The sequence below is a fragment of the Phragmites australis genome, chromosome 1, assembly GCF_958298935.1.
Source record: "Phragmites australis chromosome 1, lpPhrAust1.1, whole genome shotgun sequence".
Lineage (NCBI taxonomy): Eukaryota > Viridiplantae > Streptophyta > Magnoliopsida > Poales > Poaceae > Phragmites > Phragmites australis.
In genome coordinates this window covers 3464263-3491888 of record NC_084921.1, presented here as the reverse complement: position 1 = coordinate 3491888, position 27626 = coordinate 3464263, and the positions used below count along the sequence as shown (strand labels likewise).

The window sequence follows — 27626 nt, the reverse complement described above, 5'->3', positions numbered from 1 at the left end:
ATTATAATAAGCAGCTTATAAATGGTGGATTATAATAAACTAGATTATGATAAGCTATAGGCAAATAAGCTGTAAGCTGTTTGGTAATCTGGATTATTGGAGTCTGGATTATTGTTTTTTAATGTGTAAAGTCTGCAATGCCCTAAAGTATTTTAGGTGACTTGTTTTTTCTTTTGTGACACAGTAAACATTCAATTGGATTAGCAGAACATTTGTTACATATAAATTAATTTCCCAATACCTCACATAATAGCATATTGACGCGGAAACAAGTTAATATGTGTGTATAACTGTCAAAAGATAAATCATTCATGCATCCGTTAAATTTTGTCCTTACAAATATTCTCCCATAAACAAATTACTCTCTCCTAGCAAATAGAGCATTAGTAATATTATCACGAAAGGCATTCATGGCTCCCTCTTCATCTCCCAATTGACTTGCACTCCCCTGAGATGAAGGCATCGGCATGTAGTGTTCATCTCGATCACACCGGTCAAACTCTTCATCACCCAAAGCACTATCTTGAATGAAGTTATGAAGAATCATGCATGTATGTATTATTTTAGTTTGCTTGCGCATAGGATAACTTAGCAAGTCCAATAAAATTATCCACTTCATCTTCAAAACACTAAATGAGCGTTCAATCACATTACGAAGAGATGAATGCAAGTGGTTGAATACCTCATTCTTGCCACTTGGATGCGGACCATTCCGAAACTCCGGTAAGTGGTACTTGGTCCCTTTGTATTCAGCAAGAAAACCAGGTCGGTTCGGATATCCAAAGTCAACTAGGTAAAATTTTCCTAAAACCAAAATAACACACCGTGAGACATAGGTTAATTTCGTAATCTAGTGAAATGATAACCAGATAAAATATTACTATACCATGTGGAGGATGTGGGAATTGAGTAGCATATTTATGTAAAACATCATTGAACACCCTCATATCATGTACCGATCCTGGCCATCCCGCAACAATGAAGGTGAACCTCATGTCAAAGTCGCATATCGCCAACACATTTTGAATAGAATATCCATGCCGACCCACATGTTGAACCACTTTTGCCGAAGGCACAACAACTGGTATATGAGTTCCATCTATTGCACCTATACAGTTATTGAAATGAGGCACGAACCAAGAACTTAGAAGTCTTGGATGAATCGTCGAGAAGTTTGGGTCTCTAGGTTTGACAATATCTGCTGAGAGGAGGTAAACATTTTCTAACACTTCATTGAATTTCCTACTAATTGTTTCTTTTGACTTTGCAAATCGGTTCTTCACTTGAGTAAATGACCGAGGAGCCCCAAAAATCCATAAAAATATGCATAAAGTTTCAATAGAACTCATCTTGCTACTTGACTTCAAACCATAAGTTGATACACAACAAGTTATGCAATATATCAAAAAGAGGTCTACTCATCCTAAACATGTCATAACAATCTTTTGGAACATTAAGGGTCTTCATAACCCAATCATGACCCAAAAGAATAGGTTCAATCCTCTCTGACTTGTTCAAATAAGTATCAGTATAGTACATACCAATTGCGCAAGTAATGGCTCCATATTGTTGCATCATATCTAGTTGATTTTGTGCAACCAAAAAAGTTTCATCGTCGTCATCATCACTTCCATACAAGTGCATATACATACATTGGAACAAATATTGTGTGACACCCGTTCTTTTCGCGCGGCCCAGCCCAGCTCGTCTATTTCAGCCCAACCAGCACAGCGCAGCCCAGCCCAAAACTACACCGCGCTCACTCGCTGACAGCCGGACCCCACCTGTCAGCGCTTTCGTCTCCACCGCGCCGCGCCCACGCCTGTGCCCACTCCCGTAACTGCCGCGCGCACGTCATCCGATTTTGCCGGCATGCCCCGCCCCACGCGCCCATGTCCGCGCAACGGAAGCCCCACTCCTCGCCTATATAGCCCCCCCTGCAGCGCGCCGCCACCCCACCTCCCCAATTCGCCGAAAGTCTGAGTGCCATAGCCGCCGTCGCTGAGCTCACCGAGCAAATTTGCCACACCCGAGCCGTCCCCTCCACATTTGAGCGCACCGCTAGCATCGCCGGAACTCGTGGAGTCCGTTTCGCCGCTCGTCGAAGCCTCCCCGTCGCCGGAACCGAGTCTTCACCGAACGCCGGTAAGCAACCGCCACCCCCTCGCCGTCGTCAGCTAATTCTGAAGCTCTTCGCTATTAATTGACCTCTTCTCCGTCACCACATGCCTCCCAGGAACCCATCCCGACCGCCAATTACACCGTTCCGTCGCCGCAGAAGCGAGTCCGCCGAACTCCGACCATCGCCGTCCACCTTTGCAGTCGCCGACCACCGCTAGGACCTCCTTGGCTGTTGACAAGCCCTTGGTGAGAACCCCCATGCACCCCTCTTCGATTTCCGCCGCTCGCCATAGGTTCTAGTGGCCTGTAGCGCGATTTAGCGTGTCTCCGGCGAAGTTCCGGTGAAGCTCGAGGCAGCGCTGCCGATCTCCGGTCGTCGTCGGCCATGTTCCCCCCCCCCCCCCTGATCAGCCTCGGCCGTCCGATCTCAGATGGACGCCCAAGATTAGAACCTTCCCATACCCCTTCTCTAGCCAATTAGAAGCCGCCACCTGTCACATAAACCCAGTCAGCTAGCCGAGCCACGTCAGCGTGCCACGTGGTTGTTTATGTCCTACGTGGCAAGCCACGTCAGCCCCTGAGCCCAGTCAGCCGCCATGTAAGCCAGTGATGTCAGCATTACGCAATAAATAGGGTTTTCAGTACAAAAATAAATCCATTTATTCTCTGAAATTAGGTAATCCTGCAAACAGGCCCTTAGACTTTACTATTTTCACAAAAATTCCCTTAGCTAGTTCTATTTTTGCATTTAGGCCCTTGAACTTTAGGATAATTGCGGATAGGTCCCTGAACTTTACACATAAGCCCCTAGAACCTTCTGTATCACAAATTAGTCCCTGTAATATTTTAGAAAAGCCCCTGGAGAGTAAAACTAGCATAACTTTTTCATACGAGCTCCGATTTATGTGATTTTCATGCTTCCAAGATCGTAGCATCGTGTACTTTCCTTTAGTAGCCTTTTTAGAGTTATTTGCCCCTGTTTTGTGTGCTGTATTTAGCTGTTATGTTTGTTTACTTTTCGGTGTGCGCAATGGTTTTAGGAGACGAGCAGTGTGTCAGTCTTCAAGACCAAGCATTCGAAGACTTCGAGCAGCCTGCATTTGAAGGCAAGTGTTCTTGACCACTTTGATACCATTATAGGACATTGTAGTTTTACTTTCCTTAGCTGCATGCTTGTCAAAATATGGAATCCTATGAGTAGGGTTTTACTAGAATTTGTGTGACAATTCCTTATAGCCTCGGTTGGGTCATGGGACATGAAATGGGTAGTTATGCTAGTGCAGTCAGGGTTGGAGTAATTACTAATTTTGAATAATGTCTATGAAACAAGTATTTGGGGAATGGTAATCTTGTAGTAACTTGAACTAGGGATTCCAACTAGATGGCTAGTATGAGGTGGAGCTACACAGCAGGGATTGTGTATGTTCTTGTGTGGGATCCTAAGGACCGGTTTGTGAAGCCTGTTACCCGGCATAACAGCACAACCATGAGACCTATATGGGTATGGCCTGACCAAGTAATTAGTGCCCTTCATACTCTGTACGCACTAATGGTCGGTTAAGTGGCACAAGAGGGGGCCTCTGCAGTGGATGAAATCCCTGTTAGCGGTGAAACCTTAGTGGGTGCTTATAGATTTGGAGGCACTTTGTAACGGCCTTGTAGTGAGACCCCGGCTCTACACCCCGGAAGTATAAAGCAAAACGGGAATTCGTGGGTAAAGTGTGCAAACTCTGCAGAGTAATAAAACTGATCGATTAGCCGTACTCACTGTTAAGAGCGGGCTTGGACTTCTTCATAATTAGACGGGAATTCTAAAGGGTTGGTTTGGGTAGTCAGGTGGTGGAACTCCCGATGAGTCGGTAGCCAGATATGGGATATCCGGTGAGTCTGGTAGTCGGATGGAATCCGATGAGCTGTGTTCTTTATTTGTTGGAGTTATAATCTAGTAAATATGTTGCTAAGTTATTTGAGTCTTATTTAGTTGGGTTTAGTCGTAGTTATCCCAAGTCAAGCTTTTCCTTGTCTATAGCCTACATGTTATACTTTTTCCCCCACTTACTGAGTACTCTGTGTACTCACGTTTTCCTTCTCCCAAACTTCCGGATGCTGCTCAGAAGACTTCTCGGACGATGGTGCTGAATTCTAGAAGGAGGAAGGCGTCACTTTGAAGACCATGTCCTAGGCTGGCGTTTTCCCCGGACAACACCTGTGGATGGATGGGAGTTCTCCTGCCGTTTGAAGATCTTTTAGTGTTTTCTTTTAGACCTTCGGGTCCTTTTGTAAGGAATGTTTTCGTTATTAAAGACACAGTTTATGTTATCACTGATGATATCTCTGCATGTATGGAAAACTTGATCCTGTCATACATGTAGAATACATCTGGTTTATTTCCTTGAAAACCGGGTGTGACATATTGTCACACAAATAGTTCAAACAAATAATATTACATAGCTAACACAAGGTACATAAGTTCATGGAAATCAAATACTGCCCCATATAGGTTGGCCAACACAAGGTACATAAGTTCATGGAAATCAAATACTGCCCCATATAGGTTGAAGCAATAAATTACATAGGCAACATAAAGTAGATAAAATCACTGCTAATATAAATCGCTCAACTCTAGTAGTAGATTTCTACACCAAACCTTCCTTCGTACACCACCTCTTCAACCAACTTAGCCTTCCTTCCTTAGTGGTAAAGGTTTTGAACATATCACGGTGTTCAGGTTTCACAAATAGTTGGGTTGCCATAAAATGCTCTATTGCCCCGCACTCCTGTAACACCCTAAAATTCAATTTTTGCAATAATTTAATTTTTTTCTAAAAAATTAATCAGGTGTTGCAACTTAGTTCAATAGGAAATTAATTTCTAAATTTAACTTGGCCTAGGATAAATGTTTGAATGCATTCATGCCGTTGTAGATGCAATAAGGTTTTATTGGGTGGAAAAAAGTTTGCAAAATTTTGCTAGGATTCGCCGCTTTAAAACCTCTTTTGAAAATGTGTTGAAATTCTACTGGAAAAGGCTTTGAAAATTAAGAAAATCTCTTTTAGGCCAAATCCTTTTCTCCCGGCCCAGTTCGCTTCCTCCTCCTCCCTTCTTTCCCTCCCACGTGGGCTAGCCCCTTCTCTCAACGCCGGCCCAAGCCGCCTAGCCGGCCTGCTCCGCTTCGGCCCGAGCCGCCCCTCCCCGCCGCTCTCACCGCCCGGTAGGCCCGGCTCAAGCCTGCTGTGCTGAGTCGAGCCGCTCGGCCCCTTCTTCTTCCTCTGGACACGCCGAGCGCTCCACGGTCGCTGGCCGATTCCCTTCCCCGGCGCCCTTTCCCCTCCCTATAACCGCTGGAGCCGAGCACTTATGCCCCATCACGGCACCTCCTTCCATTTCCCCTTCATTTAAACTTTTTTTTGGTGCTCGATTTAGTGCAAAAACCGCCGGCCGTTAAGGCCATGGCCGCCGCTCCTTCCCCTTTGGATTCCAGCCGCCCCGCTCGCTCATTCCCCTATTTAAGCCGCCCTCTACCACCTCGGTGAGGTCCCACACACCACCCACCCGCTCAAGCCTCATTTCTCCGCTCAGAACGCTGTCGCCACCCCTTTTCTTCTTCGGCCCCGGTGAGATGCGCCGCCACCGTTGTTCTTCGTGTGCGCGCCGTCTCCGGCCGAGCTAACCGCTCCTTTAGACCCGCAGGTACCTCCGGAGCCGATCCCATGGGTCGTCATCGCCGTTTAGCCGCTAGAGAGCCATCCCCGCCGCCGCACTGACCTTCACCATCACCCGGCCACCCCAACGCCCCTCTGGCCTTCTTTTTGCTCGGGGTGAGTTTGCCGGCCCCTCCTCACCACCTTCCACCTCTCGCCAGAGCGCACCGGCTGCTGGAGCTCCGTTTTCAGCCAAGTCCAGCAGCCCTCCGCCGTGCCGCGCCGTGCTTGGTTGCCGGCCTCCTCTGGTCCATCGTGGTCCGGTGGACCGAGGGCTTTCCCTCCGGTCCACAGCCTGTGGACTCGGTTCACGTGGATTTCCAGTAGTAAAATAATTCCAATTTTGATTTATGACATCAGCATGTGCAATAAACAAGGTTTTCAGTATAAAAATTAATTGTTTTATTCTCTGAAATCAGATAAAATTTGCAGAAAAGCCCCTGAAACATCAAATGATCATAACCTTTTGCTCGTAGCTCCGTTTTAGGTGATTTTTTGCGCTCAAACAATCGTAGTGTCGCGTGGAATCTGTTTATATGGTTTTTATCTAGTTTTAGGACTGTTTGGTGTACTGTTCTTATGTATGAATGTGTGCTCGTATAGACTATTCAGTCCAAGAGTTCGGGAATTTTCAGGAAGAAGATTTTGAAGGACCTGTGCATCACTTTGACGAAGGCAAGTGTGTTGACCATGTTGTGAACCCAGTTTTTACATAAAGATAGTCTTTATCAAATATGCTGCTGTTTTACAAAATGGGTAGTATAACGAACACTAGTGCTAGTTGTAGATGTTTCATCCTTAAAATAACATCATGTTTATACTTAGCCATGCTTTTAGATGAACATGTAGCATGTAGGTGATGAATCATGAGTTATGAACTAAAAGTTGATATAGGAAGTATGACATGAAAACTGATGTTGTTAAGGGAGTTAACAATAAGGATATTTGGGTTTTGGGCAAGGAAGGGCTATTCTCGGCATGGTTGGTTGAATGGAGATATTTGGTAATCTATCCTTATGGGGTTATTGACGGTCTTGCCCAGACCATTTTAAGGACTGGTTCGTGGAGCGACCATCCATGGCAACAGAACAACTACGAGACCAATATGGTACGGTTTGGTCTAGTAATTAGATGTTATCCTAGTGTTGTATGAGCCAATTGAATGTGTAGATAAGGAAGGGTCACTTCTCGATTCTACCCGGCACAAGAGGGGGCTTCTGGGGTGGAGGGTTACTCCACTTATGTACGGCGGTTAAACCTCAGTGGGCAAATACATACTGGAAGACTCTTTGGAAAAGCCTCGTAGTGATCTCTTGGCGCACACCCTGGAAATATGTAAGGTACCGGCGGGTACCAGCAAAAGAGAAGATCACGACTCGTGGGTAAAGTGTACAAACTCTGCAGAGTGTCAAACTGAATATTCAGCCGTGCTCACGGTTATGAGTGGCATGAACCCTCACATGATTAGTCGGGTGGATGTCTTACATGGTTGAGAATTGGTTGAATTCTCGGAGGTTAAAGAAAATCTTTTATACATCTTTCCTTTTTAAAATAAAATTTGCTTTTCCATAGTTCAGGGGTAAAATTGGCTTTTATGCAAATAAAACCCTAGAGGATAGGAAATCTTGGTTCAAGCCACCATGTCATATTTTTCCCACGCTTGCTGTTTCAGAAGGTGAAGCTTTTGAAGATTTCCCTGAAGATGATGCCGAATTCTAGGCTTGTGGAGCTTTCGGTCGACTGCCTGTTAGCGTGGAGCTGCGCTGTGTTCTGTTCCGCTGTGATGTAATTTTCTTTAGACCCGTGTGTAGTCATTTTGTAATAAATAATATTGTAATAAGAAACACTGTGTCTGTTATGCACTGATGACGTCGCTATATGTATGAATAAACTGATCCTGGCATACATATAGTTTACACTTGATTTTAATCTTAAAATCGGGTGTGACAACTCCACAACCAAGTCCATCACTTTTTTAATTGAATTATACCTAAATTCACCTTGCATCACCTTGTTTGCAATAGCACAGTTGTTTTCCAAAGTGGCATGAATGCCCTTCATTACCTTAACCATGGGGTTCTTAGCTACCTTTTGTGGGCTATTAACCATGCTACTTAAACCGCACTTCAATGGATTGGTACCCTTTGAAATGGTCTCCAATGAACCATGTCCTGCATGTGTGTCACCAACCCCTTCTCCAACCACACCTCCATCATCCTCACCAGGTATTGTAGAAGAAGAACCATCAACAACAACAACGCCGAACATTTCCATCATCAGTTCTTCACACTCCAGTGGACCATGCTGCAGCTTCTTCCATCCTGAATGTTTCTGAAAAAAATGTAAGGAACCTTTAGTATGAACAGTACATACAATGCACATATTTTTGTATTACATATGTTCTATCACATAATTGTTACCTTGTTGACTTTTTTCCAATAATCATCGCTTGCATAAACAGTTCCTTTAGCTTCATCCCATCCAAGGCCAGTATCTTTGAGAAGGCCTAGCCAAAAGCTATACAAGCCTTTGAGTAAATCCCATCAGTTCTTCAATTGTGATCTAGAGTGACGCGATCCTGTCCTTTGCAAGTACTTAACAACAATGTTCTGGTAGCCCCTATTAGTCATGAGCCCAATAGGCCTATTCACAACCCGTATTTCTTCAATACAATTTTCACAAAAAGTCCTAATGTTCGAGGAGGACCAATCTGCTTTGTTGAAATCCTCTTTCTATTCGGTACAACACTGACATAAAGGTAACTTGATGTTATAATCATAGGTGATAGATTCAATTTGTAAGTAATTGTACTCCAATTAACAAAATAGACAAAGAGAAACATAAAAGAACCAGATGCTTCCATAAATGTGTTAAAGATGTCAAAATCAGCATACATATAAAAATTTGCAAACTAAATTCATACAATCTGAACATCTAACTGAATTCATACAATCTGAACATCTAACTGAATTCATGGCCATACTAAACAGCTTGCAAACTCAGTAGGAGGAAACACTAAGTAGGAGTAAACACTAGTCAGCACAAGTTTATCAGCTAACACCTCCAAGTTCCTACCCGGATCAAATCATCTAACTGAATTCATGACCATCTGAACATCTAACTGAATTCATGGCCAGCCTTAACAGCTTGCAAAATCAGCATACCAAGTCCTACCAGGTGTTAGGAGTAAATACTAATTAGGAGTAAACACCAATCAGCACTAGTTTATCAACTAACACCTGCTTGCAAATTCAGCATACCAAGTCCTACCAAGATCAAATCCATATAACTGAATTCATACAAGCTTACAATGAGTGTGTGCTGCAATACAAGAATTGAGACATTGTGTTTGTGCTGCAATACCAGAATTGACCATGAGCCAAATGATGGTTAACATGAGACAGTGCGTGTGTGCTGCAATACCAGATTGTATGCTTCACTGCCATTCATCCAGAAGATTAAACACAAGGTCTACCAGTGTTGCATGCACACATTATTTCGAATCATGGCTCCATAGAATCAACTTAGTATTCAATGGATGCTGAAATTAACTAACTCAAATCCATCTGTACAGACAGGGCAAGATTACCTTGTTGCTGGTGTTCACATGCGCAGCAGCGTCCGCCTCGCCATCGTCTGCTACCGTGGCCGTGTCGGTATCGTGGCCACCAGTCGCGGAAGATGGACGCGACGCCTTGTATGTGCATTTCCCTCGCCGTGCAGTAGGGGAGCCATCCGCGACGGCCGGGGCGGCCGGTGCTCCAAGCGAAAAACCGACGACCACGCCTTGATGTACAACCGAATCGCGTCTCACACGCCACAACAACGCCGGGGAAACCTCCGGTGAGTCCACAGGCGCCAGGGCTGCAGCGCCAGGAACAGCCTGCGCCGATAGTCCGCCTGCGCTGGAGGGACCTACCGCGTCGGGCAAAGATGAGCCACCCTGCGTCGCCGGCACAGTGTCTTTGGCCAATGCATCTCGGTAGGCGAGGGCTAGGGCGAGGGTCTCCTCCGCATCTTCAACATCGATTGGCTCCATCCTCCCTTGACCACCGGCTAGCTCGTCGAAATTGGGGAGAGAAGGGGGGGGACCGGATTTGCCGACTGTGACTTTCCGGGGGGGCGAAGAGAGAGAGAGAGAGAGAGAGAGAGAGAGAGAGAGAGGGGGGGGGGAGGCACCGCCGGGGAGACCGAACGAGAGGCGATGTTGGGAGAGAGGCGTCGCTGGGGAGGCCGAACGGGAGGCGCCTTCTAGAGAGTTGCGACGTCGGGGAGACCGCACGGAGAGGCGCCTTCGGGATGTATGCACCGCCGGGGAGGCCAAACGGGAGGCGCCGCCAGGGAGGTCGAACTAGAAGCGCCGCCTGGGAGGCCGAACGGGAGGTGCCGCCAGGGATTGGAGGAAAATCACGGGTCGCTGCGAACAGAACGAGGAAGAAGGCGGTGGGTTCAGTGTTATGAATGGCAATTGCGGGTAATAAAGAGTAAAACGATGGGTACTCTAATAAAGATGGAACCATAAGCTGAAATAAGCACCTCTTCTACAGCTTATAGGATTATTATAATCTAGACTACAACTTATAATAATCTAGGGAAATAATCTAACTGTTTGTTTTCACTTTACACAAATAAATTAATTTATTATAATCTTAAGTACAAACAAATAGTACCTTAATCCATATCTATAGCTCCAATCGCTGGGGTTAATTGGTGATCGCGTACGTCTTCGTATGTATCAATCGATCGAAGGGACGTGTTAAAGGCGACGCGACGCATCAATGAATTGGTGATCGATCGATTGCCATATGCACATCACCCTCATCATTTGCTTTCCGTGGTCCGCACGGCAAAAGCTGAGTAAATTAATGTGTGCATGGGGTCCTTGTCGATCGATCGAGGCATCGAGCGCTTGTTCACAAGCTATTTGTTCGAGTTTGGAAGCATGGATAGGTTCAGAACAAAAGCCTGAATTTATGGAATCGAAGAAAAACAGACTCCTATACCGATAGACGTATGTTACAGGCTGTAGAGATTTTTTTTTCTGACAATATATTTATAACAATAACAGGATTGTTTTTTATTTAAAAATCGAATAGGAGACGAAATACACGTGATATATATATCTTCAGGCCCCCAAATATCCTACATCCTATATGATCAATGATGTATCTGTATTCACTTGAGTATAAGTAAGGTGTTTAGATCTATTGCATGGAGTAGATGTAATCTAAACTAAATTAATGAGGAAGTCGTCGAGTATCTCATGTGACCCTAGTGCTTACGTCGAGTTGCAGATAAGTTGTCATTCTCTACGAAAAAGAGAGTCTCCCCTCAGGGATCTGAATCCCCGCCTTATATATAGGGGTCTTATACTGTCTCCTATCTCATCGTAGTCAATAGGAAATCCTTCATCTTATCCACTAAGAAAGATCAGATAAATTCGGCTGGGATATTAGTTATTCTCGAGTTGAGTAACTAATCGAGATCTTTCTAGTATGCGCCTATTAGATCTCCGAGAGTATCAAATACCACAGAATTGGTTCCATAATACCCGGAGTTGTTAAGCATGCACACGGCATAACTTATCCGTATATGATATACTCTTTATGCGTATATACCCTATAGATAAGATGAAGGATTTCCTGATGGAGGAGAATCCTGATTGGTTGGCTCTGCCATTGGAAGTGCTAGACCTCATTTCCAACAAGCAACCACACCCGGAAGATTTCGCCTTTTTCTGCTGCATCTACTCCATCTGGCATGAAGTGTCAGGGTGGCCAAGTTCGCACCATGGATCCTAAAAGGGTCATTCATGCACAACGATGGCTTGGTGGAGGTGCATCGTCTAGGAAGTGAAGCAGTCTTTGACCTTCATTTTTGAGGTTTAGTTGGTGACAACTAGGAGATGATCAGGGCATCGATCAGGCTCTTTGATCGTCATTGTGAATGAGGGCATCATATCAAAGGTAAGGTATTGAATCCGTTGACCGGATGGTTTTCCGGTCTTCTGCCACTCTCCTATGATGCATTATGGGTGAACCTGGAGGGACGCATGGTACGAAGGAATGGAAGGCTGTTCATAATCGTTGTTCCAAAAATGCCGTGCTTCCATCTCTAGATGACAAAGGGTGTGCATGTATATCTTGTCAATGGGCCACCACGGTGGTTCTAGATCTCTAGTAGTAAATTTTGGTGGCGCATTGCATATTTTCTGGATGGAATCACCTCAGGAGATACATCTAGAGCCATAGCAACATTGGAGTAGTCGATGTATGAGTTCGAGCTCTGGTAACCTGGTATGGGGGGTACCTAGCTCATCCTAGACAAGACCTGCACCTTTTTCTTGAGATCCTGGGGTGACCAAATTGACGACCCTGCTGAGCACAATGCCTCAATGCCTATTGCCATTCATATCTTTGGTGAGAACATCTAGGAACTGCTAGATTGGAAAATTGTCCCCTAGATGAAGGAAAGAACAATCCTACTGGGCTTGACTTCTGAGGTAGTTCCACCAGTACATGGGATTACTCATCCTGGCTAAATTTTGGGCTTTCGCCGAACGAGCTCATCGTACGATCGGGATGAGTACTCCGTGCTTGAGCTTTCTTACCATGACACGGTTTTTAGAACGCTCAAGTCCCTTGAAGGGAATTTTAAGTGGCGTTCTTGTAGGTAGTTGTCACCCAAGCTTTCCCCTTAGATATATAATAGCTCTCCTAGTATGCTTTTGCCTAGCGATTGTAAGAACATATTACTGATATTTTGCTTAATCTAATATTCTATTGCTACTATTTTCTTGTCGATGAAATAGAGTTAGAATGAATAGATACAAGAATTGACTAGCACATGCTATCGCCTCCTTCGAGATTGTTCGACTATACATCAATTAATACCTGAAAACTCGATTAAACAAGCCATTAGATGCACGATTCTCAAGTAATTACTCTAGGCGAGCAAAAAAGGAAGAAAGAAAAGACTAGTATAAAACTAGAAATAGAACACATGATGGACTTTTGCAAACTTTTATTGATTTGCGCATTTGATCAATCATACAAATAAGAAATCGTTAGAGAGCACATACGGGACCAACTAGGACTTTCAGAACCTTTGTTGGCTATTAGTCATGAGATGTCTAATAATCTCAATGTTGTTATGCATTATGAGGTGTAATTGTTCGTATCGATCCAACACATGTCTCCGTTGGTTCTATCCAACGCGATCAACGCAAAGCCAGATAAACATTTGTAAAATATTTACAAAAGAATATGGTATTATTATTTAGCCCCTGACTCTTTGGTTGAGGAAAAAAAATTCTCGAGTAGAGAGTAAGAAAGAACATACCTGTACCATTGAAGGAATATACTGTTGCCCACGACAGAATGAAGAGTAAAGCCTTAGCATCGAAAATATGTGATGTAGCCCATAACTCTCTGTTTGATGTGATAATCGAAACAGAGAGTAGAGCATATGGGTCATACTTGCTATCAAGGGGGTATTCGAAATGCTTAGCATTTCCTGGTTTTTTATAGGCTAGGGGTCAGCATGGGCTCGAGGAGCAAAAACTAGCCATGCACCCGGGGACACATAAGCGCAACTGACGTACGAGTGAGAGATCTAGCTAGAGAAGAGACGCGCTACAGAGGGGCCGGGACTGGACAGCCGGCCAGGGCTGCAGCAGGAGGCCGTAGTGGTCTCGATCGACTCATGCAAGTGTCCCTCGGTGTCGCCTATTGCATGCAGTGGTCTCGTCGATCAATCGATCGATGGCCAATGGGGCGAATGTGCCATTGCTTTCATTCTACCCCTAATCATCTTCAAATGCAATTGTGTTCTTCCCTCTGCGTCTGTGCTTACAGCTCAGGGCCCTCTGCGCTTGCCAACAATGCGATTAAAAATGGCCATAGTTATGCCTTGTCGTTGGTATTGCATGTCTGTGTTGCATAGTTGGCAGATCCAATAGTGGTGTTATAAAGTTTGTAGATTTACCGTGTGTTTGGATGCATGTATCAAGTCGGTCCTGAACAGTCGGTCTAGGCATCCAAGCCGATCTGATGTTTGGTCGCTCACCGTGGCGCGTGAGTGATGGCCCGGCCAAGTGCGCACGTGCGCACATAGGTGCACCGGCCGGGGTAGAGCAGCGGGGAGATGAGAAAATAGGCGGTGGTGAGTGGTTTGTGGCAGCACGACGCCGGAGAGCTCATCGGAGTTAGGATTCCTCCGGGGCTTCACGACGACGAGCGGATGCCAGGCTTCTACGCGCTACGACGGATGTGGTGGGAGGCTTATCGACGGTGACCGACGACGGGAGCAACACCATATAGCGGTCGGAGAGGGGGCAACGGTGTGGGAAAAATGGGTAGCACCCCCCATGCACCGGGAGGTGCCAACCTGCAAGAAAAAGGGGCTCGAGGTACCCTGGAGATCACGGTATGAAGGCCGGCCTTACACACAAAGCATACACACGTCGATGATGAGCAATTGCACGGCGGTGGAAACAAGAGCACTGCGGCTCACGGCTAGGCGCTAAGAGAGAGAGCTCGGGCAGCTATACGGTACCTAGGCGGATGCACGAGGGGATTGGGAGGCTCATCGAGCGCAAGAACGGTGACAGGGGGCAGCGGCTGGGGATTCGTCGAAGAGGCGGCGGTGGCGCTGCTCAACTACTGGTTCGGGCGGGCTCCCATCGGGCTTCCAACGAACAGACGGCAGCATAGGGATGGTGGCAAGGTCCTGAGGCTCCTTGGCAGCAGTGGTCGGTGGATTGATGGTAGCGAGCTGCGGTGGCGTGCAATGGCGGCGGTGATGAAATAGGGGAAATGGGAAGAAGAGAGGTCGTGGCTGCATTATTTATAGCGAGGGAGAGAGCTGCAGAGAGGCGGTGCGCACACGTGACGTCGGGCGGATGTCAGTGGGCAGTGCAGCGATGAGGTGGCAGGGCAACGCCCACGGCGCTTCCCACGGTGTGGGTGCTCTGCGCCGTCCACGCGCGGGCGGGGCGCGAAAGTCACACGTCATGGGCGTGCGAGCATGGGCAGAGAGAGAGCAACAGAGAAAGGAGAGAGCGGGAGAAGTGGAGGCCGGTCGAGCGCGTGGGGATATTTCCTAGAGGAGATGACTGCCGCAGTGGCGAGTGGCGCGGCGTCACGCTAGAGGAGGAAGGAGGAGAGGGCGCAATGGGCAGCGGTTTGATGCGTGGCACGTGGACAGCCGAGCGTGCATGGGCGTTGGCGAGCGCACGGGAGCGGCCTAGCGCAGGAAATAAGGAGAGGGGAAGGAAAGAAGAAGAAGGCTGGGACGGCTGGATGGGCTGAGAAAGCGAGGGAGAGGAGGAAATCCGGCCCGGGAAGAAATGGAAGAAAAGAAGGAAAAGAAAAGGAAAAATGAGTAGGAAGTTTGGAATAAATTCAAATGGAGTATTTGAATTTAGTTTTGACCTTGGAATAGGATTAACTCATTTGAACGTATTTGAACTATGACTTGGGGTTGGATCTTGATATTCTGAAGATGATTTGAATCAAAGGATTTGAATTCGAATTGGATTTGAGCTGAATAGAATTTAAGAGTAGATTTGAAATTGAGAGACATTCGATTCCAAATCTCCACACAAAGAACCATAAAAGATCTCAAACCAATGCATATTAACCAATTTAATGCAGCGATTATTTTGAAATTGATTCTAGTGCACTTAATATATATAAATGTATACATACTGGTATATATATACATTCATATACTTATTTCCTTAATCTTGGTTAGCCTAACTAATCATAAAAAGTTTAATTTGGAGTGAAATTTGTAATTAATTTAACATGTTTAAACTCAGGATGTTACAAAAGCCACGACCATTCGATGGACGGAGCGAAAAATAGACCAAAATGCCATCAGATGTAGGTAGGTGTACTACAAGAGAGGGGTATTGTTGCATCCTAAAATGTTAATTACGTAATTAGGCATGCCTAATCATAATTGCATTATATTTTATGCGATTGATTATCAATTTAAGTTTAAACGCGTTCCAAAAGTTATGTGTTTTGAACCTTCACGCATTCCCCCCACATATACGTGAGTATTTAAGAGTGAAAATGGCTTAGAAGCTAATTAGAAGAAACCCCATAGATATTGAAAAAAGTAATAAGAAAAAGGAAAAATAATGAGACTTTCAAGACCAAACCGCTCCCACGGTCTAACCGGGGCTCCCCGCCGTCCGACCGCCAGTACACAGAGCGCCCATTAAGGGGATCGATCACACTCTCTCTCGCTCTATCTTTTTCTTTTGCTCTCTTAATCTCCCCCTCACTCAAGACCTATAGAGAGAAGAAGGGATGACCTCAACGTCCACGGCGATCGAAGATTGATGGAAAGAACTTCCTTGAGCTTCCCGAAAGCTTCCTCGAGCTCATCCCCTTTCGTCGGAGGAGTTCCTATGCACGTTCATCCACCTCAAGCCTCTACACCACCTCGGAGCCCGATCTCCAAATCGGAGCTTCCTCGGAGTGAACCCCTCCAATAGGAATCTTCCATATTCTAAGATGAGATATCTCCTACCATTTCCTCGTTGTTCACAAGCTCTAATCAGTCTCCATTTCGTTTATACCCGAGTTCAATCCTAGCCTAAAGCTTCCCCACGGAATATCTTGAGTTCAGCTTGGTGAATATTGTCCAAATCACCTTAGAAGCACTCCACTAGTCCCATAAAGTTTTTTGGTACCCTTAATGGTCGAAGGCATCACCGAAACCTTCACCGACAGCCATCGAAAGGTGCTGCTGGCAGAGTCTCACAGTCTGACCGCCACTAGGGTCGGTCTGACCACCAGGCGTAGTTCTGACTACTGGCATACCGTTGGTCTGACCGCAAGAGGTCAGAACCTTCTGCACACCGACGGTTTGACCGCCACTTCAACACTGGTCTGACCGTCAGCCACTTAAAGCTATATGCACTTAGGTTGTCTTATCTGGGGTTGCAAACTTTGATACCCTAATCATTTGGCGGTCTTTTACAAATATTTTTGAAAGACGACACTCTATCAGTGTTCCAGCATACATCATATGCACACTTTTCCATCGTTTGATTATTTATACAATGCACTCTTGATTCGTTTAGAGAGCGTTACACCGACGATCCAAGCAAGTGAAGGCGACGTCAATCTACCGGAGTTTTGTGAGTGTTACGTCGGGAGTATCAAGCAACTGACAGAGCAGCAAGGCAAGCATATAAGTATATTGCACCTTTTAGTTTTAATTGAATGGAGTCTAAACTGATAAGTTGTCGTTTATGTATGTTTGCATGTTTAGCGATGTTGATATCGTGTTTATATGGGTAGAACCTATATTGTTTTGCATTACCTCTACCTTGAGTTGTTGATGTTCCATATCCTTATAGCCTTGATAACATTGTTGATGTCTAACTTAAGAAACTCACATGCATGGTAGGATCGGAGTATGATGTGTATTGGAAGTATTTCTTTGTTAATGACGACGACTACTGCTCAAATTTGTAGCTTTCGTTTTGCGTTTTGAAGATGAACAAAGTCTTTTGGCAAAAAGAAAATACTGGAACTGTATACGTCAAGGGTCAACCTGAGTTTACCTCCCTACTTGTTTAGTAGTGTGTGCATTGTGCAATGCAAACATTTTTAACTTCTTCGCGGATAACTTGTAGCAGCAAGTACTCCTCGGCCGAAGTAAGGGACTGTTTGGTAGAGCTCTTCTTGATTTAAATTTTTTGCGGAGAGTGATTCTCTAAGGGAAGTGATTCTGTGGCTAAAAGTGATTGTCTAGAATAAACTATATGGAGGAAGTGAACCAAGGAAAGCTGCTTTTTTCAGCTCCCCAGCTTCTAGTTCATTTCAGAGAATCATTTTCACGGATTTCAATCAGGGAGCTAAAAGCTAAAAGCTGCTGTTTGGCAATGCTCCTCCTGATTCCGGCCGAGAAACTACTCTGGGAGCTCTACCAAATAGGCCCTAAACAACAACCCTTGCAAAAAATAACCAACAAGAGGATATACTTACTCTAATTATAAATATATATCATTTTATATAAGACATGATCTTCAATATATATATATATATATATAGGAAAACTAGTATGTACTCCTGGGTGTATGTACTCCCACCTCTCATATACCACTTTTACACATGAGTTATACTTCTTTATCACTTTAAATATACTTCATTAGTAATTATAAGATACTACAATACAAATCCCACGAAATTTTTTATGAAATTCCATGATTTTTATCTTAATTTGCGTATATACTTCTTTTATGTATAAAAAAGAGTATATAGCAAAAATGAAAGGCTAACATTGAATTTTTTTTTCATACAACTCATATTGGAGTATCTTAGAATTAGTATTAGAGTATACTAAAAATGATAAAAGAGTATAAAGTGTTTGTTTAGGTGGTATATTGCATGTGGGAGTACATACTCCTAGGAGTATAGAATAGGTGTCCTATATATATATATATATATATAATAATAATAATAATTATTTATTAAATTTATAAAATATTTATAATATCATAAAATTATTTTTCAAGATAAATCTATATTTATGGTTTTAAAGTTTTAAAACTAAATATTTTAAAAATTATTATTAGTTAAAGTTTTAAAATTTTAATCAACTCTTTTTAAAACGGCATGCATTTATATCTCAAGAGCATGTAGGCCGTTCCCATGGTGGAAAGAGGAGGCAAAGAAATGAGTTTTTTTTATATTTTTTGGATTAAAAAATTAAATAAATAGATTCTCCGTTGGAAAAATTGTAAAACTAGACGCCTGCAGCCATATGAGAAGGCTGTAGCCCTCTGAGAGAGCGGTTAGGCCAGTTAACCGCCTCTTGAGAGGGCGGGAGGCCTAACCGCTCCCTCAGAGGACGGCTAAGGCCTGCCCGCCCGTGACCGACGCCTTACCACTCCCTGAGAGGGCGATTAGCCTCCTTGCTGCCCTCTGAGAGGACGGTTAGGCCTCCCACCCTCTCAGCAGGCTGCAGACGTCTAGTTTTATAATTTTTCATACGAGGAATCTATTTATTTAAATTTTTAATCAAAAAATATTAAAAAAAACTCTAAAGGAATGGTATTAGTATGAACCGGAGGAGGCCCACCAAAAAACCTAGGGGTCACGTCAGCACGTGGCGGCTGGTCCCGCTCCCGCCGCTTAATCCGATGGACCGCGTTCACAGCCGCTCCCACCCACCCATCCAATCCAATCTATAAAATATAACTTGTATGTACATTACTTCTTCCCTGCCAAGGCTTATTCGTTGCACGTTATCCCTGTCGGTTCTCGTTTCGGCTACTGTTTGTGAAAAGTTGATGCCTGCCTAACAAAAATACAATGATGTTCGTATTACGGTAGGAAGTTTAGTTTAATGATTTGGACAACGCTGAAAGACTAGAGAAAATTAATCCGTGCTAACATGATTGTGTTTTTAACTTTGTGAAGATTAAACATATCATTTGTGATGGCTGGCAAAAGAACGCACAGGCCCTATATGTCAGTGGAACGAGATCCACCGACCAAGCTGTGGGCCTAACCCCATGGCCGAGCGAGTCTCCTCCCGGCCTCTATTTGTCCCGTCCACTAAGGCTAATTTTAATGTTTTATTTCTTATATAATATTAAAAAAGAGAAAGAATAAAAATTTAATGTTAAGAAACAAGCTTCTAATAATTTTAAAAAACAAACTTCTAATAGATATATGTGTCTTGCTAGTTTTTTAAGATCTTCGAAAATAATTTATTGTCTCACAATCACTTAGAATTACTTAAAAAAACTAGTTTTTCTATAAGAAACTAGTTTTTTCTTTTTCATTTTTAAATTAAATACCATATCATCTTTTTTAAGATGGATATCCAATAAATATCTAATAAATTAACGCTAAGAGTGGCCTAACCACAGGCTGGTGCTAGCTGTGTCTCTCCCTCGTCTTGGCATGTGACCTCCCCACTCTCTCACTCTCTTTCTCTGCTCAGCTCAGTTCGGTCTTCTCTCTGTTTCTCTCTCTCTCGGTCCCTATCATTCCCATTGCCCAATTTAGCGCACAAACGAACCGAGCCGACCCATCCGTCACGCTCGCGCAGCGGCGGCGGCACGGCGCGCAGCAGAATCGGAAGCAACAAAAACGCGAGCTAAAAAGGGTAGCAAGCGCGCAATCCCCGGCGCCGTGCCCCCTACATCATCGCTCGAGCCCTCGGCGTTGCGCCATCATTCGCGCGTGTTGCGTTGATTCGTCCAACGCGCGGCGCGGGTCCCGGCCATGGCGCAGCTGCCGCCCAAGATCCCCACCATGGCGCCGGCCTGGCCGGAGTTCGGGGGCGGGCACCACCACCGCGCCCACCATCACCAGCGCAGCCCCTCCGTGGGCGCGTTCCTCGCCGCGCCCGTGCCGCCGCACCCGCCGCAGCACGCGGCGAACGGGGCGCAGCACCAGCAGCAGCCGTCCTGGGTTGACGAGTTCCTCGACTTCTCGTCCGCCAAGCGCGGCGCCCACCGCCGCTCCGTGAGCGACTCCGTGGCCTTCCTCGAGGCCGTCCACGACGACAATGCCGGCGTCGGGGCGCACGACTTCGACCGCCTCGACGACGACCAGCTCTTGTCCATGTTCGCCGACGACCTGCCGCCGCCGCCGCCGCCGCCGCCTCCGCAGGCCGCTCCCGCGCCCGCGCCCGCGCCGAGCTCGACGTCGCCGTCCGACCACAACAGTTTTAACGACGAGAAGCGGGACAAGGGCGAGACCGAGGAGGCGCAGAGCGAGTGCCACGGGGACAGCACCAGGCAGCCGGCCTCCGCCGCCGCAGTTGACCCCAAGCGCGTCAAGAGGTGATTTCCTTGCCCCTGCACCGCTCAATTCCGGCAATGTGCTACCTTCCAAGGCAGAATTCTCCAATTGCTTGCGTTTCTTGCTGCCGCAATCGCAGGATCCTGGCGAACCGGCAGTCCGCGCAGCGGTCGCGCGTGCGCAAGCTGCAGTACATCTCGGAGCTGGAGCGCAGCATCACGTCGCTTCAGGTGCGCGCGCGTGCGCGCGAGCGTAGAATTATGCATCCCGACCTGAATTTCGCCAAGAGCCGTGTTGAGTCATGCGTCCCGCGAGCATCTGGAGCTGAATTTCGCCATGGACCCTGACCGTGGATTGCTTTGTGTTCCTCGAGCAGACGGAGGTGTCGGCATTGTCCCCGCGCGTCGCGTTCCTCGACCACCAGCGCTCGCTGCTGACGCTGGGGAACAGCCACCTCAAGCAGCGCATCGCGGCGCTCGCGCAGGACAAGATCTTCAAAGATGGTGACCGCCATTGCCTCCCCGATTACAATTCTCGCCAATTCAATTCACGCTGCATGCATGCGACCATGACGCCTTCCGAATCTTACTAGCATCTGGCGCTGTCTGAATTCTCTCTGTGCAGCTCATCAGGAGGCACTCAAGAAGGAGATCGAGAGGCTGAGGCAAATCTACCACCAACAAAGTTTCAAGAATATGGAGTCCCCAGCGCCCGACGCGCCCCCGATCCGCAGTGACAAGGACCTGATCGCCGGCGAGGGGACCGCCGCGCCCTCGTGATGGCGCGGCACGGAGGCCATCCGGTCCCTGTAGTACGTGTGGCCTACTGGCCTCTGCCTCTCATGACAACGAGGTGGTGGTGTTAGGATTGGTGCATTGTTTGGGGTGTAATGTCAATGTGATGTAAAAAAATCAAACTTTGAATTGTTCATTCCGGTTCGTTGGTTTGTTCATTCTGCATCCTCTGCTGGCTGCTGCTCCTCCTGATCCTTCCACTTCCCTGATTTTTAATTTTGTTTCGGCATTTTGGTCGAAGGTTTGTAGGTAAAGAATTGTAATTCAGATTGGTCGAGGTCAATTGTTTGTTTGGGTGGTTTGTGTGATCAATCAAATGTATGTTTTCAGCATCAGTGTTCTCCCACTTGATTTTCTCTCTGTTCCTATTTTTGTTCAACTCTGGCAGCTCTACTGAAATCTGTATGCTTTTAAAGTTATCAGTGAATTATGTATGTCTACTTTACAATCAAGCAAATTAACGTACCTGTCACATGCAATCGGTCGCCAACCAGACATGCAAGCATCTCATCACAGGATTTTAAAATGGTGGCAGCACGAGAGGGAAGGTACCTTCTTCCTTCGGCTGCAAGGGATAGGCATGTTCTTCTGCAGCAGCATGTGCTGCACACACCAGTATCGGCCGGTACAAGTTATTCTGGCAAACATATTAGGTTAGTGTGGACCTTCCACAGCATTGAGTGATGCCTAGAAAAAAATATTAGGCCCCACCGTGATAAGTTGGTGTTAGAATTTTGCAAGCCACAACGTAGCATATCACTCCTGGGACCCATTAGAAAGAATAAAAAACAAAAAAAAAATCTTAAGTAACTTGTTTTCCTCCAGGGAGCATGTGTTTCTCTCTTCTCCTCTCCTATTCTTCTCTCCACACTCTCCTTTTTTAATCAACTGGCATGCTAGTATCGACATACTGCAAATTGCGATAAACATTTTGTGACCATTCCTGGTTCCCAGTTATATTCAGGACTCGACTCAGGCAAAAGTTGGCGAGAGGCACTCCTCAACCCATGTCCAGTAGGTTTGGATTTTCCAACGCAGCCACAACATGTTCTTCGTCGTTAAGCTGCCTATTCACTGCAACAAAGAAAGAATTCAGATGCTGGGATGTTGAGCCATGCAAGAGAATGTGGTAACTCTAGTACCAGTAGCTTCAGCTGCATGTGATCCAGGGGCCACCCACATACCCACCTACAAAAAATTCTAGTAGAGGGGCAAACCCTCTAATGAGTATAGATTGCAGCAAGTTGCGATAAATATTTTGTGACCAACCCTGGTTCCCAGTTATATTCATGGCTCGACTTAGGCAAAAGTTGGTGAGAGGCACTCCTCACCATGTCCAGTACGTTTGGATTTTCCAATGCATCCGCAACACATTCTTTGTCGTTAAGCTGCCTATTCACTGCAACAAAGAATTCAGATGCTGAGATGTTGAGCTAGGCAAGAGAATATGGTAACTGTAATGCAAAAGTTATATAACATATACTAGCAGCTTCAGTTGCATGTGATCTGGGGGCCACCCTTATGTCCACCTACAAAAAATTAAGAGTCACAAAGCTGTCTACATTTTCTCGTGAAACTATAAACAATAGACAGCACAAAAATGCAATCTCCATACAATGTTGATGACGATGAAGAAAGAAAAAGAAACTAGCTTTAGCATCTGTCTTAAACAGCATTCAAGCTAGTAAAAGGTCTTAAATTTGCTCATGAAATGTACATCAATATGTACATGAGCGACTAGTTTTATAACCATTAATGACCATTGACCAAGTTTTATGTCCTACAAAGATGATTATGCACAATTATAAATCATGGATACCAAAGGTTGACATTCAGGCAAATGTACCGCCTCCAAAACAGTTAATATAAAATTCGTGTCTATGAAAGATTTTCAGAACTTGCTAAACTAGGTATGGTATCAACATTCAAAAACCTGATGGAGTGGCGTAAGCGTAATATAATTTCTTTGCTTTGAACTTTTAACACTAATGATTGCGTAATCACTGTACAAGTTCTTTGCTTTCAAATTGCAGGACCGGGATAGTTGACTAGAGGGGGTAAATATACGCTTTATTAATTTCTTACAAAATACATAGCCTACTCCTTGTTCATCCAACGTTTTTAAAAATGTACAAACAGAAGCATAAACTTTAGAGAGACAAAGCGAGAGAGAAAGTTGACTTCATGGATAGAATACGAGCCATAGACTCTATTCAAGATCATTTTATGTGTCTGTGCACAAAAGTTTGAAACTTGAACGAAGAACAAAGCAAATGACAGACACCGAAAGAAGCAACTCTCAAGGTTATGGTCTAGAGGTAAGGGGATTCAAGACCTTTTCAAATACATGAAAATATGAATATTTATGCCTCTAGCAACAAGAAGAATAACTTCTCAATGTTGAAAAATTACAGCTCAAAGAAAAAAATGAAAATCAACAAGCAAATCGAAAAACTTGCACCGAAAGCAAGAAAATCAAAAGAAGAAGACTAGAAAGAGATTAACACAAGTTCATGCAAGAAAATAATCTTCATTAAGGACAACAGTTAGCCTTATTTTTGGCAGATTATCAAGTTATTTTTCTCACAGAAGCTCTAGCCTATTACAAAAACTAAGCCTATCATTTTCTCTCCTCCAAAACCTATGACAAAGCTCTCAAATGGCTGGCTCACGATTCTCCTATAGCTCTACCCCTCTATTTATAGACCTTGGGAACTTCCTTGGCCCTTAAGTTTTCTTGTTCCCAAAATACAAACCGATAGTATACTCCTATCTACCATCGGGATATTTTAGTCCAGATTTTGCTCCTTTCATCGAACGGCCATGGCTTCTTCATGACTTAACTTTGCCTCGATGCAAGCTTTGTGATAATGTCATGTGACTCTACAGTCCTTCCGCGGTTTTTGGTCAAACCATAAAACTCTAGCACGCTTCTCAAAGTGTGACTAGCTGCCACTTACTTTGCCCAAGAAAGTGCTCTGATGTCGACGGGTGGCCTCCGTCTTACGATCTTGACCGTGGGCAAGTCTCTCCCGCTCCCGATCCATCAGACCGCCTTGTCACCTGCGCCGACATCCCATTCGCTTGACTTTGTCACACGCTGTCTTCATCCTTCATCCTCTCCATGCTTTGCTTGAACTCCATATATACCGCTAGGATCACCCTTGACTCCGCTCGGTCTCCTTAATCATCTGGCACCAAGCACCCGCTTGACCCCGATCACACCGTCATCGATCGTCAAGTTGCATCCATTACCTGCACAACTTGAAACAAGCAAACACATATATCCAAATTCCAAAATATCTCTAGTTAACCCATAACATAAATCCTTAGTTCAGAACTCATTATGTAGAAAACGTGAGCATCAGATGTTCCTATGTGTTCACCCACTAAGCACCAGAACATCCAATGAGTGTGTTTCCATTCAGCGCACTGAAAATGCTCTCTACAAGAATTGATCTGGTGTGAAGCTCCGGTGCTCATTTTCCTGTCACCGGACCATCCGACACCTTTATCTTCTCCTTCTGCAACCTCTCTGCAAAAAGTAGTCTAGTGTATTATCTAGTGTTCACAAACTCCCAGACCAGACTATCCGGTGACTTCTTCAGATTTGGCACCAAACTCGAATTTCAAATTTTGCCACACACTAAAAAATACTCTGACACTACCATCATTGCATCACCAGATCATCCGGTGAGATCTTCCACTTTTCATCGAAAATTTCTTCTCTGCAGGAAATGGTCCGGTGCTCTCTAAGCCCATCGGATCAGATGTACATTTCTATAATGGTGAGAGCCTTCGGCGATTAAGGGCATCCACCCGTGCAGTGAAATAAGGAGACCACTCACCTAATGCATTGACGATGCATATAAACAGTGGCCTTGTCATCCGGAATCTTCTGTGAAATATTTTGGCGGGGTAAAGTGGATTCTCTGAGAAATAATCATCCACTAGTTGCTGATGATATTCTTTACGAGGCCTTTTCACACACTTCCTCAGACCACTTCGATGAATAGGTGACACTCATTGAAGAGCTTTGAGGCTTGCCTTCAAAATCACCGTGATCTCACTGACTAAGTCATCTACCATGTCTTCCGTGGCAAGGAAATCATCTAGTGTATATAACTCTATTGGATCTATGGTGTCTATGGATGGATCATCATGGTCTATGGCTGGATCATCATGATCAGATGAAAAAGGATCATCATGCTCATCTGACACTTTGGTATGTATGAGTGTGCTTTGGTCTGTTACCAATGCAACAGCTTTCACACTCAATAATGCCATTGTGTTCACACTCAAGAATGCATTAGCTTTCACACTCAAGAATGCAATTGTGTTCGCCAACTACAGCCCGTAGTAGCTAAAAGCAAATATTTGCGTTCGAAGTCTGCCACCAGCGCCAATATAAGGTAACCAACTATTAACACATGAGAACCTAGGAAAATTACTGAAGCTATTCACTGACATAGAAAACTTCTAATGTGTTCTCAATACATATTAGAACACCGATCCAAAAAAACCCATCAATAAACTACATTACTTAGAAGCCAAATTGCAATGATAAATACATTACTTAGCAACCCTATTGCAATGGTAAATTACATTACTTAGCACCCCTATTGCTTCAATCATTGTTACCAAATAGCTTCAATCACATACTCTCCAATGCCTTCTCTCGGTTGGCCTTCGATTGTTAGGTCATCCCACTTGTGTCTTGGCATAGGAGTGAATTATAAACTTCAAGCATTCTTGCTTCCTTTTGCTCCTTTGCAGCCATGTGTGCAAGCCTTGCCATTTCAAGCTTCTCTAATGACAAACGTTGCTGCGCCTCTGTTACCTTTTTGCGCTCCTGCTTACGCTCATGCTGCACTCCAATTATTTTGTTTATGTTTTCTCCAAGGAGCACAATATCATCTAGAACCTCTTCCGCCTTACGCTTACCATTGAGTTGAGCCTTAGCTGCATCTCTCCCAATGGGACATTTTCCATCTTGAGCATCTGTAACATCAGAAGTGTTACTCGATCCAGCTATCATGCTCTTGTTTTCTTTCTCCATTTGTGCAACATATGCACACTATTTCGGTAGGTTTTTGAGAGTCCTCCACCAATGCACCAGCGTGAAAGGTTTTCCATTCTCTTCTACATACATCTTTTGTGCCTCATCCATCAATTGATCGTCGGACATCCTACTTCTATACACTTTTGTTGTCTTACTCCAGCAGCCATTGAAACTATTGATGTATGCCTTAAGGCGTGAACAATGGATTTTGAGTTAGTGTCCCTTCTACATTCTTTTGGGTAGTTCTTGTTAAACTCATCAGTGATATATCCCCAAAATTTATCACTCTTATTGTCGTTCCCGCTTATCGGGTCATTGGAATTGTCTAGCCAAGCACTCGCCTACAAAATGCAAAAGAAGCAAATTGGTAAAAGGAAACATAATTCCTCTTCACATATCAATTTTAGAAAAAGGTTCTATGTGATCTAATTACCAATCTAACTTCCTCTTCATGTGTCCAATGCCTTTTATTTGCAATCCTATTGCCCTCGACACCATCATCACCGTCCATGTAAATAGTGACCTTTCTTTTCTCTTGTGATCTAGCTTGTTTGTGTGATGGCGCTGATGGTGATGGAGTCCCTTTGGCACATGGTGGTGGAGGCGGTGATATTGGAGCAAAGTTGTGAGGAGCTCCAACAAAGTGGAAATTTTCTCCTGATGGTGGTGGTGGCGGCGGAAATTGTGGTCCTTGTAAGAGATTTACGAAACCACATGTTACATAACCCCCAAAATAAAATATCAAGTTACATGATCAGATCACTAGACATAACCAGTTGCAAACAAAATATATAAAGAAAATATAGGCATCAATTTAATGAAATGCTACTTGTACTTGAATTTATCAGCATCTAAACAATTTAGAACATGATAGCCTTACTAAGAATTCACGTCATTTAAATAACTAAAGATGCACCCAAGAATAATTCATGAATCATGATAATACAGTAAGGACAAAGGCTGCATAAGGAGGTACAAGACAACATTGTCCAAGGATACACCCAAGAATGCATTATAGAATATTGTTTCCTAACTTGATCGGTCAGAACGACATTGGCATATATATAAGGTTTTTACAATTGCTATTCTAGATTAAATTCACATTGCTCTGGGTGAAGGGCTTGAATGACCAAGGATACACCCAAGAATGCATTCAGATTGCTAT

General features: G+C 44.6%; 1 protein-coding gene and 1 pseudogene across 1 annotated transcript; one reads left to right on the top strand and one right to left on the bottom strand.

The window, feature by feature from the left end:
• Positions 1-4789: 4789 nt before the first annotated feature.
• Positions 4790-9861, bottom strand: LOC133930308 (uncharacterized; annotated as a pseudogene).
• Positions 9862-19726: 9865 nt separating this feature from the next.
• Positions 19727-21727, top strand: LOC133886904 (basic leucine zipper 2-like). Its single transcript, XM_062326819.1, has 4 exons — positions 19727-20646; positions 20745-20835; positions 20982-21108; positions 21230-21727. The coding sequence occupies exons 1-4, from the start codon at positions 20084-20086 to the stop codon at positions 21382-21384; spliced, it is 936 nt and encodes a 311-aa protein (XP_062182803.1). The 5' UTR covers positions 19727-20083; the 3' UTR covers positions 21385-21727.
• The last annotated feature ends 5899 nt before the right edge of the window (positions 21728-27626 follow it).